Source organism: Heloderma suspectum, chromosome 7 (assembly GCF_057233095.1).
Source record: "Heloderma suspectum isolate Gila_16-S chromosome 7, 16-S_ref, whole genome shotgun sequence".
Classification (NCBI taxonomy): domain Eukaryota; kingdom Metazoa; phylum Chordata; class Lepidosauria; order Squamata; family Helodermatidae; genus Heloderma; species Heloderma suspectum.
This window is the reverse complement of record NC_139464.1, coordinates 22898614-22916045: the sequence shown is the minus strand read 5'-3', so window position 1 is coordinate 22916045 and position 17432 is coordinate 22898614. Positions and strand designations below refer to the sequence as shown.

At 41.6% G+C, this 17432-nt stretch overlaps 1 protein-coding gene across 6 annotated transcripts in view; it reads right to left on the bottom strand.

The window, feature by feature from the left end:
* The window catches only part of MICAL3 (microtubule associated monooxygenase, calponin and LIM domain containing 3), a 243144-nt gene that overhangs the window by 77149 nt on the left and 148563 nt on the right, over nucleotides 1-17432 (bottom strand). For all 6 annotated transcript variants that reach the window (XM_084809267.1, XM_084809261.1, XM_084809264.1 and 3 more), the window contains 2 exons: nucleotides 13120-13208; nucleotides 11254-11341 (listed from right to left, as the gene is read on the bottom strand). In XM_084809267.1, coding sequence (XP_084665393.1) covers nucleotides 11254-11341; nucleotides 13120-13208 — 177 coding nt within the window. The remainder of the gene's footprint in view (nucleotides 1-11253; nucleotides 11342-13119; nucleotides 13209-17432) is intronic.

The following is a 17432-nucleotide window of genomic DNA, read 5'->3' as shown; positions in this document are numbered from 1 at the left end:
GGAGCCTGCCTAGCCATGGCTGGACTAGCCTGGGAAAATACCTCCCCCATGTCTGGCAGTTCTTCTTCAGAATCTGAACTACTATCCCACTCCCTGCGCTCAGAAACACTCCTGACAGTTACAAAGCCTAGATAGGCAAAGCCCCACTCTCACCTTTCACTGAATGTGTGGAGGTCAAGGACAGAGATAGTGGGCATGATCCTACTCCTTTCTCCACACATTCAATAATCCCCAGATATGGAGGTGAGAACACAGTACATTTTATGAGCTATTTCGCTATAGTGAACCATGGGGAGACATGAAAGCCTGCTGAGACCACAAATGGCTTCTTGGACCTCCTGGAGGCAAGTGGAGATATTCCAGTCAGACCATAGAGATTTTGAGGCACGTGGGAAGGTTTCTGCACAGGAATAACCCCCTCCCCAAAGATTAAGCTGAGAAGAGGGGCTGACAGAGCTCTCTGGCTGGACTTGGCTGGTTTGGGGGTCCTGGGAGAATGTAGCCATGACTACACATCAGGAAAAAAATCCACAATATTGAGGTGCATGCCACCATTTTTTACAGAATGAAATGTTGCATCACAACCTCACTAGGACTGGGGAGAAAGTAAATACTTTGTTGGCATATAAGGGCCAACCCCGAGTTTTTAGGTATCTAGAATTTTCAGTTTACAGGCCTGATGGTCATTTTTCGAGTGCTAGTGCTGAGCATAAGAAGGTTGACAAAAACAGAAATATAATCCCAGCTAAAGGTAATCTTCTATGGCAGCAACATTTCAAGTTTTGGAAGCCAGCCCTGCCAAGAACTGAAAATCTTATTTCAAATGTCGAGGCACTGGTCTCAGGTTTTTAGATAACCAGGCATCCAGGTGCTTGTAATTTCTTCGCATTCTATCCCATCCTAGTCTTTCCTGCCTCCTTATAGCCAGGCCAGCTCAAGGCCTGTTTCCAAAGGACGAGAAGAGGCCTTGAGAGTACATGTGGTTGGTTGCCTAGCAATTCCTCACATATGTTCCTTCACTTTGCTTCCTTTGGCCTAGGTCTTCTGACACTGAGCCTTTTAGCTTCTGCAAAATATGAGGAAGAAGTGGCAGTTGTTATCCTAGCTGCTGGCACTAGAGCCCGAACATTTTTTGGCTGTCCTAATAAAGGTATTATCTTGTTGAGGTTTTGATTTTCTTTTAATCTAATAGGCCAATGTGGCTGCAAACAGACCAATCACTTTAAAATATTGTTTATCTGGTCTTTCGTTGCAAAATCATGAATTATCTCCCCAAAGTCAATTTCTCTTGACCTCTAGTTTTTGCTGAGTGCTAGCTCGCTGAAACTTGGTCTGACTTGGGACAAGCCAGCTTCATATGTTAATATATGTTCTTCTGGAGACTAGACAAGTGGATATCCAGGATGGGGCCATTCCAGACATTCACCCAGGCGTTGTAGTTCTTCCCCCCATGATGTTCACCTGGCTCCCACTCCTGGCCTTCTGATGCTGTGTAAAAACTTTATTTCAGGCAGCGTTTGGGATGGGATAGGGGGAATTTGCAGCTGCTACACTCCTTGCTGGTGCTACTGGCTTTATTTTTTTATTTCTCTGTTTTAGTTATAGCTTATTATTTTTAAAAACTGCATTTGGCTATTTATGTGTTTTTGATATTTCTTTTGCAAGCCACTTTTAGTTTTGAAACAGAAAAGGCATGGCATAAGCATTTAAAAATAAAATTAAATAGACAAACACCCATGCTTGGACACATTTTGTATTAAATTCACAGCTAAATATTACACTTCGTAGGAAGGTTCCAGGCTCCTTACATATTTCACCACAGAGGAGGGCAACTTTTGGGTGAGAATGTGATTACTGGGATTTCAAGTGTTATGGAAGCAGGTTAGAGGTTCCTCTGCCACTCTGGTAACACATGGTCAGCCTAAAATGTAGTTGATGTATCCTAATAACTGCAGATCCTTCCCCTCTATGTTATCTATTTAGATATTTCTCCCTTTAGAGTTTAGAGTCTTGAAGACAAAACTTTTCAAAATGCTCAGGGTGAAATGGGGAAGAGAAGGGAAAGGACTGTAGGAGAAAGTAGTTAATTTTTATTCTATTTAATAGAAGTTTCTGTATTTCAAATCTTGCCTAATGCATCCTCATTATCAGGAACAAGCCTCAAAAGTTGCAATATTATGGTATTATAAGACCTCATAAGTCTCTTATAACATTAATTTATCATCATGAGGTCAAGCTTAATACTGAATTTTGAAATAAGCTACCAAAGGAGGCCTAAAATACAGACTTCTTTCATACTGGATCAATTCAGACACTATTGAAGGGGAAGGCACCCCAAGAAAAACTGTGGAGATTTCATGATTCGCACACAGGTCACAGAACTTGACAGCCAACATGCAGAATTTTATTTTTTGCATGTAGAATGTAAAGAATAGCAACCACTTAACATTTCCCTGTCTCAGTGTCTCCGAAATTTCTCTGACAGATTCTGGGAGTTTTGAACCTCTTTCCTGTCTAAGTGGTCATCCCCAAATGTTAAGCAGAGAGAATGGCCTGTGTGTGTGTTGGGGTGTATGTGAAAACGTCATTCTGCCCCCTCAGAGCTTGCAACTACATCCTTGGCATTTAGCTTCTGCTAAAGCTAGCTCCACAACCAGCATTTATATATGTAATGAGGGAGCTCTGCATCCAACCATGAAGTCAGGAGACAGCTCAGGCTCCCCTGAGTCCTAGCTTCCCCCATTCCTGCTATCGCCTGTGGGGTGGAACAGGATCCAAGGTTGGTAGCCAGTTAGTTGCTGCACACAGAGACTGCTTTGGTAGTGATGGAAGAAAGTGAGGTAATGTTCCAAAGAAACTAAATCCATGTTCTGTTATGTGCATATGGAATACATATGACTCCCACTGTGATGGTTTATAGTGAATCTCAGCTAGTGCTGAGTGTGCATAGTGCTTAGGCAACATGGATCTTTTCCTCTAGCTGACTGTCAACAGTTGCACTTTCATTGCAAAAGCACATCTTGAATACAGAGAACAACCAGCTTAACCTATCATGCTACTCTTGCAAGCATTCTCACAGTATGTATTCACCATACTCCTTTGGAATTATTGAATTACTAAAAGAGATGAGAAAAGAAAGGTTCCTGGTTTTACTGCTGGCTCTTGTAGCATTTGGCACAACAGTGCTGTTTATTTTACAGCTGTCATCTCTCATGTGCAAACTATTTTGCCTCCTCCCCACAAGTGTTATGGCTCTGTGACAGCAAAGCTCTCTCTAGGATTGGAGGTGTCTTGGGAGTTCAGTATTCACAAAGCCTATCATGTGTCCTGTATTGCTGTTACCGTAAGTAATGAGGGGAATTTCACAGGAGAGGAAAAGATCTCTCTACTTCATTTCATTCGTTTGATATATGCAAGGAAAAACTAGGTGTTCAAGGCCTATGATATTCTCTTACTGTACCAAGAATTAGTTGAACCAAAAATATTTATACAGCAGTGCCTTCCAGAGCTGACCACTGCCAAAATGTTCATTTCTTAACCTCAGAGAGAAGTTGTTATCAAGAGAACATCTACAGCAATGTAACTTTAGCATGGGAGGTGAGAGGTAGCTAGTTTGAAAGAAAATTCTCAAACCAGGGGCCTTGCTGACAGAAGGAGACATCTGCTGTTGGCAGCAGGGCCTTATGAAGACATGATATTGAGAGACAGTGATACAAAAACCTGAAGAGAACAGGTGAAGCGGCTGAATTTTATACATTCATTTGAAATAATGAGACCTTTGACTGTTGTTCTCCAGTTCTCATTTTCCCCCCAACAAGAGCCCATTTGCTGTAGTACTTTAAGGCATCCTACTGCCTTGGAATTCTGTGCATACTACAGAACAGGGATGGGGAACATGTGGCCCTCCATTTGTTATTGGACTGCAACTCCCATCATCCCTCACCACTGGCTATGCTGGGAGCTGCAGTCAAACAACATCTGGAGACCACATGTTCCTCACCACTGCTATGGAACCACAAACTGGAAATGCAAGCACTGAATTATGTTAAGCAAATCCTTGCTCTGCCAAATCTTACTCTAAAGTATATTTATCCTAGCACTGACCAATGCTTAATTTCAAACTAATGGGCCAGCTGCAGAACCCAATCTCCTAGAAGTCTTCACTCCCCACCCCCACCCCCTCTTCAGGCTTGAATCACAGGAGAGAAACAAGAGGATGGAAAAGAAACACTCAGAAACCTGAAGATTGTTTGGAATTTATTCCCTTTTTTAAATGTGAGAGGTAACATTTGCACAAAAAATATTGCTTTCACAGCAAGAAGAGTTCCAAAGTTACAGAATGTAAACACACACACACACACCCCTGCACCACCACAATAAGTGCAAAAACAAAAGTCAAAACAAGGTGCAACTTCTCAAGTTGGAGATGTGAGCCTTTCTGGAGCATATTTCCCATTCCTCCTTGAGCCATAGCCTAAATCTCAAGGGGGTTGTCTTTTCTCAAATTCTGCATTTCAGAATAGGAGGTGTTTAAATAAAAGCACCCCAGTTTAATTGCTGGAGGGGGAAAAGTCAACCCCCTGTTTCTTCAAGATTTAAGGTATTTTACACTGACATACAAGTAATATTGCAAACAGTTAAGAAAATGCCCAGAGTAACTCACATCATCCTTCAGGAAATGCATGTACATATAAATAATAAAGCAAGTCACTATAATCTATAAGGTCTGGAAAGAGATGAAAAAGGGGAGAGGGAGGAAATTCATTTCTCCCAGGAAAAAGTGTTCTCAACAGGATTTTATGGTGGATCCCCAATGACCTTATGGATTTTGCATTTCTTCCCATCCACAGATTTCCACTTTGTAATATTTCTAAAGTGTTTTCAATGTTGTAAAAATGCAAAACATTGCATTTTCTCCTCTAAATCTACTATGTGTCCTTGACATACCATATCCCACTCCTCTGTTTTATTTCCCTCTGTCTGCTTGTCCTGTGATTTGACAATTTCTTCCCTCCACATCAATCCCACCATAAAAACCTATGAAGAACACTGAAGGGTATATATGACATGGTCTAGGAACAGTCTCTTAAGGCAGCTTCCACGCAAAGCTCTGGAAGACTTTGTTTCATAGGGAAGGGACCCTACCTCAGTCACCCAACATACATCACCAACCTTCCAGACACACAGGGCCCTCATCAGTAACTTTTACTCTAAAAACAGTTTCATAAATTACGGTGACTTATGCACATCCACATAGTGACATTCAACATAGGGGCTGTAATGTATTAAAGCAGCGGATCATGTGGAATGGCTATATCACACAACGATAGTTTTTATGCTAGCACCTGCTGCAGATAAATACGTGAAGCCTATGCAATACACCCAATCCTCATGTTGTGAGGTTAGGGCCTCATATGGAGCAGCCAACAAGCAGAAGCAGACTGACAAGTCTCTGAATGGCTGCTTTAACATATAAAATGACTCTAACCCTCTTTGAGGTAATAGGCCTGCTTGGGTCTCGATTTGCCATGATTCCTCTACTCCACTATTCTATCCAATTTTAGGGAACGGTTCCCAGAAACATTATGAAAAAGTACTCTTGCCTCACTCCTGCATGTTCAGACTCCACAGTATGAGATCTGACTGACCTACAGACTTTTACAAGATTGTTTGGCTTGTAAAGGAATAGCTTTAAGATGACTAATTTAACCGTATCTCACAGATCATTATACTGCTACAGCGGATATAGTAGGAACCGAACAACATTTGAAAACAGAGTCAAATATCTGAAATTTGGCCTTGATTGTGCAGGGTAAGCAAGTCCATCTAGACGTCTAAAAGTGTTCTCTTGCAAGTGAAACACTGGTTTGCATCAGCCCAAATGTTTGCTACCCTATGGTCAATTCTGTGAAGCAAATATTCTGTAAATACAGAAACTGGTGGCACTTAAGTGCTGGCCAAGTGATATCTTCATGTTGAATTCTGTGCAAGTGAATGTTACTTAAGCTGAGATCAACAATGTAGCTCACAGCTGGACATATTTCTATGACATAAAAGTATCATAAAATCTTGCATTCAAACCTAGCAACTGCATCTTAAATCTAACAGCCATTTGAGTATCAATTAAAGGGCTAAATTAACTGAGACCAAGTTTAGCACATTTTAGAGCCTATATATTCAACAATATACCTATACACAAATTAACTTGTCAAAGAAAAAACAAAAAAACTACTTTCTGATCACAGCCTGTTGAGACTAAGAAAACTATGCTAGTTTTTTAAAATGTATGTCCATGATAGTTACTTTATATACCTTTACATTGGTAATATATATGACATGTTTCACTAAATCTACAGTACTGGTAAATTTAGTAAAACACCTTCTCACAATCTAACTTAATCATGCTTGAATTGTGGCCTACATAAGTATGCAAGTTTAACTTCTCCCTACCCATTCCATGGCAATTTCTGCTCCTCATTGGTTATACACTGGATGAACCAATGCATTTGCAGGAATACAATTTTAGGTTTGTTACAACTGTCCAATAATTTCTGCAATATATTTTTTAACACAACTGAGTTCTATTTTGTTAGAAGGGACTAATCCACCTGTTTATGTTGGAAAGCAGAGATTGCCAAAGGAGGAGAGAAGTGAAAAGAAAAATCTTAGGACTCCTCTGATCACCAATTAAAGAAAGCACTCTCTCCCCACTTCTGCCCATATTGTAAAAATAAATGCCCATAAACACAAGTACATTCAGCTTGCATTCTGCAAAAACAGGTATATGTTCCTAGCACCTATCAGAAACCCACCCAATGCTCATCCAGGTACATGAAAGAGCAACAACATTCCCACAACCCCATGTGTGGTTTTGAAAACTTTGTCCCATTTTCAGACTCTTTCTAATAATCCAAGGGTATTGGTCTATGCCTCTGCCAAGCTATCTCAGTGTGGAAGTAGCTTAACATCATTGGGATACACTGTTGAGGGAGAGATATACCCTAAAGCAGGTAAGCTACTTAACCTCTCTCCTGCAAAAGGAGATATTTATTGAAAAATGAAATGTGTATTACATTTTGGAATGATGAATTCCAGGACAGCATTTGCCCATATTTGTTATTTTTATTAGTCTGAATCTATGTATTATAATTTATGTATTTGTAGGATGAGTTATTATTTACTTTTATATGTGTCTTATTTATTTTGTATATTTTTATCATTTCAATTTAAAAATTAGACTTTTAGATACATTCTAAATTTTCAGGTTTTCCCTTTTGTAACTGAGATGTCTTGGATTATGTGGGTAACATTCTGGGGCTCTAGATAATGGTGAATTACTGTAATTTCAATACCCCTGCAAGTTAGTGCAAGCTTCCCCAACCTGGTGCCCTCCAGATGTGTTGGACTGCAACTTCCATACTTCCCAGCCAGCATGGCCATTGATCATGCTGGCTGGGAATTATGGGAGTTGAAGTCCAACACATCTGGAGGGCACCAGGTTGGAGAAGGCTGAGTTAGTGAGTGAGGCCCAAGTGTCATTCTTATAAATTTTAAGGGCAAGGTGCAAAGAGACTGTTCCAAGCGCACAGACCCGTGGAAGGAATAAACACATTCAAAAATATTTTACAGACATTTATAACAAACAATACTTGTGTATTTAAAAAACATGTATAAAAAATAATACGCACTGTAAAACATTCCAAAAATACAAGAGACATACAACTATTGCAGGATACAACCATTGAAAAGCAAGGGATCCCCACCCCCCTTTTATTGGCAGCAGCAATTGTGTCACATACGCAAATGCAGAGATTGCATGACACAAAATACCCAGGAAGACAGTACAAGGGAAGGCTTAATACAGAGTCTGCCAGAAGCATGCCAGAGTTAAAGCAGAGAAAGCACCTATCACACCTTTCATCACCCTTGGACCAGCAGAAAGGGTGGCTTGCACCTTTTACAGACAGTTTGCAAGATGCTTCTCCGGATAGCAGCAACATCAAAAGCTACTCACTTAAAGCAGCCTCATGTGCCATACACACTCTTTGGCAAATCAGAGAAGTGTGGCCTACTATAATGGCTAAATGCTAAGCTTTGGGTCAGTGAATTATAACCTTTGTAATAGAATATATAGCTCTAGGGGCAATCACGGAACACCTATGATACAGTCACACATACCAGAAAGTCTAGTCATATTATCTCACAGGAAAGTGCTTACTGTTCCCTGACCATTAATCTAATGCCTGAATATAGAAGAATTCTGTCCTCTGCTGTTCAAGTTGGCTAACAAGCGGGGAAGGGAAGGAATGTAAAATTCCACAGTATCCAAGTAAGCACTGGTTGCAAATTTGCTTGAAACATGCAAATAGAGGAAGCAGTGCATCATTAACATTTTTTTTACTCATTCCAAGTCAGCTTGGAATGGGGAGCTGATCATGAACATCAGTGGGAAGTGCAGATTTCTATTTGTTCCAAAACTGCACTTCTGAGATTCCCCCCAATACCATCCAATCACATTTTATTAAACACACACATTTTTATTTTCAAATCACAATCATTTTGCATATTATAAAATGCCAATCCCTGCACGAATTCCAGTATCCTTAATGTGCAGTTAACAGAATCGTCTCTCTACCATCAGTGGCAATTCAGAGTTCGCAAGAGGATCTGCAACATTCTGCAAGACTATCTTAGTTTGAAAATCATTAAACTGGGTTAAAAAAAAAACCCCGGAAGTTTGCTTAGGATCCTAACCGCTTTGAACTGGAATCTATGAAACATTTTCTCAGCACTGAACATGTAAAATGCTGGCTTCTTTTAAATATTTTTCCCACACAGTCTTTAACTATCATAATAATTCACAGGGATTTCATACCACAAAGGCCAGGATTAATTAATACTTCAATTATTGCTGTAATCTACTTTGTAGAGAGATTATAGTATCTATATAAACACAAATAAGTACATGTAAAAACACACACAGTGGCAAAATATATATTGAAGTCCTGATCTCAAACTACATAAGTATAGAGAGATGCATCCAGCAGCCTCCCAGTGAAAAACATACATTAATTTCCCATATACATTTTCCACTCACTATTGAACCTGTATATTCAGGTTAACTTCACACCCAGCAAAGAGTCTTAAAAGATGAAATGTCTACTTCCTGCCCAGGCCAGCAGATAACAGGAAGTAAAAGATAGATGGGTTAGAAGGAATGTAGGCCAGCATTAGATAATGCTAAATTGAAGACAGCAAGGTAAAAAGCAGCTGAAAAAGGATAGCCCAGAGGTTAATATTGCTAAAAATCAAGTTTGTCACATGTAGTGAGTACTCCACCTTCAAGTAACCTCTGCAATACGTTGTAGTCCCATAACAGAGGGAGATGCTCAACTTACGCAGTATTTCATAGTCTAATTTTAAAAAGTTGTCTGAACAGCCATGTCTCATTTCTGTTAAAGTGACTCAGTTAGTGCCAAATGTCACTTTTACTTCAATTACAGCAACTGATAGCAAGTAATAGATAGGGTAGATAAGGAGCGACCTTCCTATTTGCCTACATTTAGCTTCTATAGCCGTACAAGACACACTCTCCTTCCACAGCCAATGTCTCCTATTTAATAGTTATTAAGAAGCTGTGTTTTCATGTTTGAAAGGCTTACTCTTTACGCAATCTTGCCCAGAGTGAGGTATCTTATTAAATCTTTCATTCTGCTGTTAGGTGGAAGATGCCGTACAAATACACACACAAAAAAACCTTGAAACACCATCTCTCTAATCCAGCCTTTTCTAACCTCCAGAGATGTTGGACTACAACTCCCATAATCCTGTTACAGTCTAACACATCTGGAGGGCACTAGGTTGGGAAAGGCTGCTCTAACCCTTCAGTTATAGGGTAGTATCCAACAGTGCCCAAGCGCCAGCAGGGCCCACCGCTTGCACAATGGGGATTAAGCGCTTCAGATAGGAACTGGAAACGAGTGGAAACAGTCATTTCTGGAACGGGGCAGGTCAGCAGAGCTCAATAACAGGTGCACTGACCTGTCCTGTTCCAGAATGAGTATTTCCACTCATTTCAGGGCTTGCTTTATGAAGTACTAAATCCCCATTGCTTAAGCGGTTGGTCCTGCTTGCACAATCAAATCGGCGCGAGCACAGCAGCCCCACTGGATACCACTCATAATTTCTCTTGCCTTTTAAAAATGTTTTAAAAATCTTAAAATATCCAGTGGAAGGGAAACAATTTAATTCCTTCGCATGAATATAGCTATTTAATTCTATTAAAAAATTTAAAACAGACTAATTTGACTCACCATAACCCAAAAGAAGAACCCAATCCAGTCTCTCAGATTCTACTCAAGGTTAGTCACCAACAGGCCAAGGGAAAAGTGGGGCCAAATAAGGGGGTTTGTGGCACAAAGGGAGCACTGCTCCCACACAGGAAGGAATCAAGTTTAAAATTAAGCAGAATGCCCTCAACAGCATACAGCTTGGACAGCCCCATTCCAAAACTACTGGCAAGAAAAGCAAACATTTTGACATAGGATACCACAACATGCCAACACCAAGATCACCCAGAATTAAAGCTCCCCTTAGCTGGAAAAGACACCAAAGAATAATCTATAGCAGCCACAGTTCGAAGATGTCAATTAGATTTTGATGTTTTGCTATTCAGATACCATGTTAGTGAGAATCAGGGGGAGACTGTATTCAGAGTTCAGGTGAACACGGAAAATCAGTTAATGGACTCTTCCAAACAATGACAATGCTCTGCCTAATTCACTCAACAACACACATTTTACAGACTTTTTATAAATTATTGAACCCACTCCAGGGAAATCCTAAACTAAGTGTCTGTGTTTGCCTGGACAAGATTCAGAACAATACTCTTGTCAAAATCATTTTGAAGGGCTTTGTCTCCCAAACTACAAACCAAGTTTTTTCCCCACACATACCAGCCCCCAAACCCTCCCCCACAAGTAAACAGTGTTACAAAGTTGCTCTTGTTGTATTAATATCCTAGCGCTGATAAAAACTCCCCCAGTATCTGCACAAGAACCTCCGACTGCACATAGAGAAAGGGAACCCCAAAAGCCATCAGCTGGCACGTGAAAAAGGAGTCCAAAGGATTTTGAGCTACGTGGTGCCCAATTGAGGAAATTGTGCCTTGGAGGAGCTGGCTTGCCACCCTAACTCTGTCAAAGAGGTGGAGTGAGTACTGCATCACCCTGCCAAACAAGGAAGCAGAGCTACCTGGGGTCCTCTCTGATGATGTTGAGATGGAATTTGCACGCCCTGCCCCATCAGCTGCCATTTTGTCCTGCTGGGTCCCTTTGTTGTCCTGGGAAAAAAAATTGGTGAGGAAATGTGAAGTTTAGATTTTAACTTAAAATGAGCATATGCAAAGAACAAAACATTATTTTACTCTTTTATATCTAGGAAGTCCACTAATTTTAGTTTATTCTGACATCAGGGAGATTCCAGATCTGAATACTCATTTTCAGTATAGCATCATCATCTTCTACCTACCATTTTCTTCACAGAAAGCCAGATAGAGGGCATATCTGGAGCTACATCATTTATTCTGCACTTTTAATAAGAAGTATGCTATCATGCATTACTTTTCCACAGCACTGCTTTGAAGCCCCAACAGCAGCAACATCTAAAGCAGGGATCCAGAATCTCTTTCAATTTGAGGTTCCATTTCAGAGAAGCTTTTGGGGCCGCATTCTAGTGGTGGATGATATCAGAGGCAAAGGGGGCAGGGCCAAAAATAGCAGCATATTTTGGCTTACAGCTATTACTGCCAATAACTAAACATCAGGAGAGGCATTTCAACCTTATAGAATGGGGGGAAAACTGCACAAAAGCCAGGAAACCACCAAATGACCAGTGGTTAAGGGCAAGGGGGTGGGGTCAGGGGAAGGAGGCATGGCCACGTAGAGAACCATGGACTGCCAGATTTGACCCCCAGGAGGGTAGTATTTGGCTCCCAGGCCTGAAGCTCTGCACCCCTGATCTAAAGGCAGGGGGAGGGAACCTTTCCCCTTGCCCAGGGCTGCTTTTCCTCAAGGGTAACCTGTCAGGGTCCACATGCCAAAGCCAGTGGTGGGCAGAACAGCAAGTGGGTGGGGCCACCCCTTCTCCCCCCCCACACACACACACCCTCTTCCTCCCACTAGCAGGCTGGGAGGACAGATCACTCTTGCCTGAGGTCGGAACTTATCACTTGCAGAATGCTTCTGAAATTGGGTTTTAGGTTGCCTACCCCTAATCTGGGAAGTGGCCATTTTACATCATCATCCCACCTGAGCCTTCATCAGTCATCATGCCCTTTAAATAAAATCTTATTGTGTTTATTAAGTATTAGCTTTCACTTATTTTCAGCTGGCTTAGATGTATGTTGTCAGGCCGGGTATAAAATAAATACTCTTAAATATATGGCATGAAGCCAAACAGTGAGATATAAAATATATCATTAAAACATGGATCTGTAAAAACTAGATTCTGCCACTTGAAAACATACAGAGCATTATATGCAAGAAAATATAAAACCAACTGCAGAAGTAACATACATTAATGTTACCTTTGTAGTTTAGTACTTTTTAATTTAGTCCTGACATTTTATACATTTTTAAGTGGCAGAATCTAGGTTTTAATCTTATGTTCATGTTTTGATAATTAACTTCTTCTCTTTGGGTTTGAAATAATAATTTAAAGAGTTCCCTGATGAAAGATGTCTCCCATGAAATACAATGGATGCATGGAAGCATTGCAAAGCAGCCTGTTTTATTATACTCAATAATATATTGGATCTTGGATAACCAGAAGTACTAATGACTTATTCTGCATACTCCTGCACACCTATTCTGCCTTCTCTCCCTTGGGTTTTTGTAAGGTTTAGAAGCAACTTCCAAAACAATTTGTAAAGGTTTCCTTTATGTGCTGAACTCAAGAACCTAGAGCTAATAATTTAAGCAAGGTCCATGCACACATATGATTCAGGAAGGTTCTAGACTCTTTTGCAACAACGCCCTCCCCTTCCAAACATCCTGAAGCCATTTTCCAATAGAAAATGGCAAAGCAGCCTTATTGAGTAAAAGCAGAGAAGCAACTTACCTTTCCAGACAGAGGACCCACTGCTGGTCTTTTCCTCTGTGCATAACCTGAAAGTCTATAACAGTAGTGAGGTTTGCAGTAGAATTTTCCTGCAAACAGAATAAGAAGGAGAACGATAATGAGAAAGATGAAAGCTACAGCTTGGTAACACTGCAATGCCACAGTTCCTCTGCACCCTCTCTACCTCTATCTTATCTAATATCAACGGAGACAATTGCACCTTGGAGTTCTAATTCAAGTTAATTTCTTCTGTTCTTGAAAATAATGGATTTTCCATAGGGTGCCTTGACAGCCATATAACCAACACCCAATCAACCACCAGAGCGGCCCGGGGAAGTCTACATGGTATTGCAGATTAACAAAGCAGTACTGTGTAAGGAACAAAGGCTGTATCACATGAAAATCTGGCAGAAGTGCTGCTGGAAGAGGCAAGAATGAATGCAAAGAAGTGAAGGCTGGGCATTAACTCCAGCAAGCCCATTACTTTGTAAGCCACTCTGGGAGCCTTTTTTGGCTGAAGAGCAGGGTTAAAAACACTTGAAATAAATAACAGATAAATACATTATGGCAACCAAGGTAATGTCCAAGTACAAGCCTCAAACATGGTTTTGGATATTCTCCTCTGACAGCAACAACGGACCAGTGGAACCGCTAATGAAATCAGAGGTATGATGCCGTAAGATCATCCAATGTGCCATTGAAGCTTCTGAACAGTGTTCAAGGAAAGCTCCATATATAGGATGCTGCAGTAGGCTAGTCTCAAGGTGCAAAGGGCATGAGTGGTGGCTTCCCAGTTTTCTGTAATCTTTGGCCTCACATACACAATGAGCAGGAAGATGACAGGATGGGACCCAGGTAGATCCCATAAGAAAGGTCACAGGAGATGAGGAACTACCCATTCTCTTGCCCTTGGATATCCTTGTCCAAAACCTATGGAACATCTCAAGAACAATTTAATGTCTGCAAAATTCCATGGTCTCATCACCAAAATCTCATGATTAACTGTATCAATACAATACAACTAGCCCAACTAATCTCTAAGAAATTCCAATCCCATTGCCTTGTGCCCAGGCCCAATCTTCTTTTTAAGCCTAGCAGGAATGTAGAAAGCTGATGTTTCCCTTGTGTACCCAGAGCTGGAATACAACTACTCACTCCAAAATGGAAGACTGGAGACAAGACAAAAAGTTAGATGTTTGAGCAGAGGCTAAATAACCATAGACTAAGCCATCCAGCCAATGCCTTCTAGAATGGTAAAGTCTATTAGGGAAAGTTGTGTCATATCCTTTAAATGTGTCCTCAATGGAAGACTTTTTCTGTCTCAACTCCAAGTACTTACTGCTTTATTTCAGAGATCTCAATTATTTAAAGGCACCTGTGCTTCCATCTCTAAAGCTAAGAAGGTCTGATTCTGGCCAGTATCCCAATGAGAAATTGCCTGGAAACCTTATATCTGTCATTCAGCAATCTTTACGGAAGAGGCTGGATAAAAAATAAATAGATCTGCCCATTGTTTAAAACATAGCCCACCCTTCTATTATAGTCACACACTGATCTGCCTCTCAGTCTGGGGTTAGAGTCGGTCAATTTGGCATCATCTTCCAATCAGTAGATACAGAACAGTCCTTATACAGCACCAGCCCCTCCCTCCAACCAGAGGCACCAGAAGTTGTACGCTACAAGCTCTATTAAAATTATTGTGCAGCCCCATTTTGTGAGAGATTTATGCTCTTAAATTTATTATTTTATCCAGTGCAGTTCTGGATACAAGTAGCATTAATTGGGGATGTGCATCAGGTTTGACTGAAGCCTGAAAAAATTGGATCCCTTCAGACTGTTTCTGGTGCTTCCTGAAGCAAAGTGGGTTTCCCTCCAAAGTTGCCAAAACCAAAGCTGGACCCTGCACAAGCCTTCATTCAAAAACAGTGCCTTTTTCTCTCTCCTTTCTCTAAACACTAATATTCAGGGGGCAGGGGAGGATCAAGTGACTGATATGTCCACCTTCTGCTCCTAGGGCACAGTTTACCAGGGCTCTCCAATCACTGTGCTGTAGGAGACATCAATGATGGGACTGTGAGATGGACATTCTTCTAACACTACCAGGCCTCACTATGAAAAAAGACTTAAACTGGTTTTCAGTCATCATAACTCTCTGTAGTCCTTGCACCTATCCTTTTGAAACTTTGCAGGTTTCATGCCTGGAGACACGGTTTCAAACACAGTGCCCAAATTTGTGCTGTTTTCATATAAATTGCCCAACAATCTATGGGGAAGAGTGAAGGGGAAGTGAATCACCCCCTCAATCTGAAGCCTCCCCATTCCACACAAACCTCTGCACCTATCTTTCTGAAACTTTGCTTCTATTTCTAAGGACCACCTCAACACTGTGTCATTTTCAGAACAAAGGTTCACAAGGAACACAGGGGAATAAGCATGTCCTTTTTAAAGATAACCTCAAAATGTAAATTCTTCCATTGCACAAATATCCCTGCACCTATTCATCTGGATCGTGGCAGCATTGATCCCCTCAGAAGGGGAAACTATCCCTGCAAATTTCATCCAATTCTGCCAAGAAATTTAAAAGTTATGGACATTTCTCTTAAAAAAAAATTCAATATAAAGGTACATAGCACAGAAACCACTGCACCTATGTTTCTGACATTTGGCAGATCTAATCCCATAAGGGGTTACTAACTTCAAATCTATACACAAGTTCACAGCATTTTCTATTTTCTATGATAGTCAATGGGGGGCACAACGCCTTAGATATCTGAATCTCAATTTGGGTTTGATACCTGAGTCAAAGCTGAACAGCCTCTGAATCACTCCAAGCAGAATCAAGCTATTTTCCAAAGTGCCGAATAGGGTTCTAAGTTGAATCTTGTGGTCAGTGCACACCTCTAGTGTTTATATATTGTTCAGCATCAGTCACTTAGAAAGAGGCATTTCATGGCAATGCCACCCCAATTTAATTCCTGCAGCTCAAATTACTTTTTTAATGGTTGTATAGGCTATGTATCAAATCCAGACTTAGTCATGCTCAATAAAGACCCACTGAGGTTTATTTATTTATTATTAAATTTATTTATTATTAAATTTATTAATCGCCCATCTGGCTGGTCACCCAGCCACTCTGGGCGATGTACAACATACAATAAAAACAGTTTAAAACAATAACATTCTACAATAAAAACATTTTCTAAAATACCCTAACCCACCCCAAATGCCTGCCTGAACAACAACGTTTTTAATGCACAACGGAAGCTCATTAAAGAGGGGGCATGACGGAGTTCCCTAGGGAGGGAGTTCCACAGAGTGGGGGCCACCACAGAAAAGGCCCTCTCCCTCGTCCCCACCAGTCTAGCTGTCCTGGCTGATGGGACAGAGAGAAGGCCATCTGAGGCTGATCTTGTTAAGCGGCCTGTCTGGTGCTGCTGGAGGCGCTCCTTAAGATAGGCTGGGCCGGAACCATATAGGGTTTTAAAGGTCAAAACCAACACCTTGAATTTGGCCCGGAAAACAACTGGTAACCAGTGCAACTCCTTCAGCACTGGAGTGATGTGATCTCTCCGCCGGCTGCCTTTAATCAAGTAAGCCGCAGCGTTCTGTACCAGCTGCAGCTTCTGAACCGTCTTCAAGGGTAACCCCACGTAGAGCGCATTACAGTAGTCTAAACGAGAGGAGACCAGGGCATGTACTACCGATGGGTGCAGATGGTCGGGAAGGAAGGGGTGCAGCTGCCGTATCAGATGGAGTTGATACAGCGCTGTCCGGCTCACAGCTGACACCTGAGCCTCCATGGACAGCTGGGAGTCCAAAATGACTCCCAGGCTGCGGACCTGGTCTTTCAAGGGTAGCCGTACCCCATTCAACACCAGGTCAACATCCCCCAGCCTCCTCTTGTCTCCCACCAAAAGTACCTCGGTCTTGTCAGGGTTCAGCTTCAGCTTATTCCTCCCCATCCAGCCACTCACCGTCTCCAGACATTTGGACAGGGATTCTACGGCCAACCTTGGTGAAGATTTGAACGAGAGGTAGAGCTGCGTGTCATCCGCATGTTGATGACACTGCACCCCAAACCTCCTGATGATAGCCCCCAGCGGCTTCACATAGATGTTAAATAGCATCGGGGAGAGGATGGAACCCTGTGGCACCCCACAAGTGACTGGCCACGGGTCTGAAACCTCCTCTCCCAGTGCTACCCTCTGGTACCTGCCGGAGAGGAAGGACCGGAACCACCGCAATACGGTGTCTCCAATGCCCAACCCCTCCAGGCGGTCCAGGAGGATACCGTGGTCAACGGTATCAAAAGC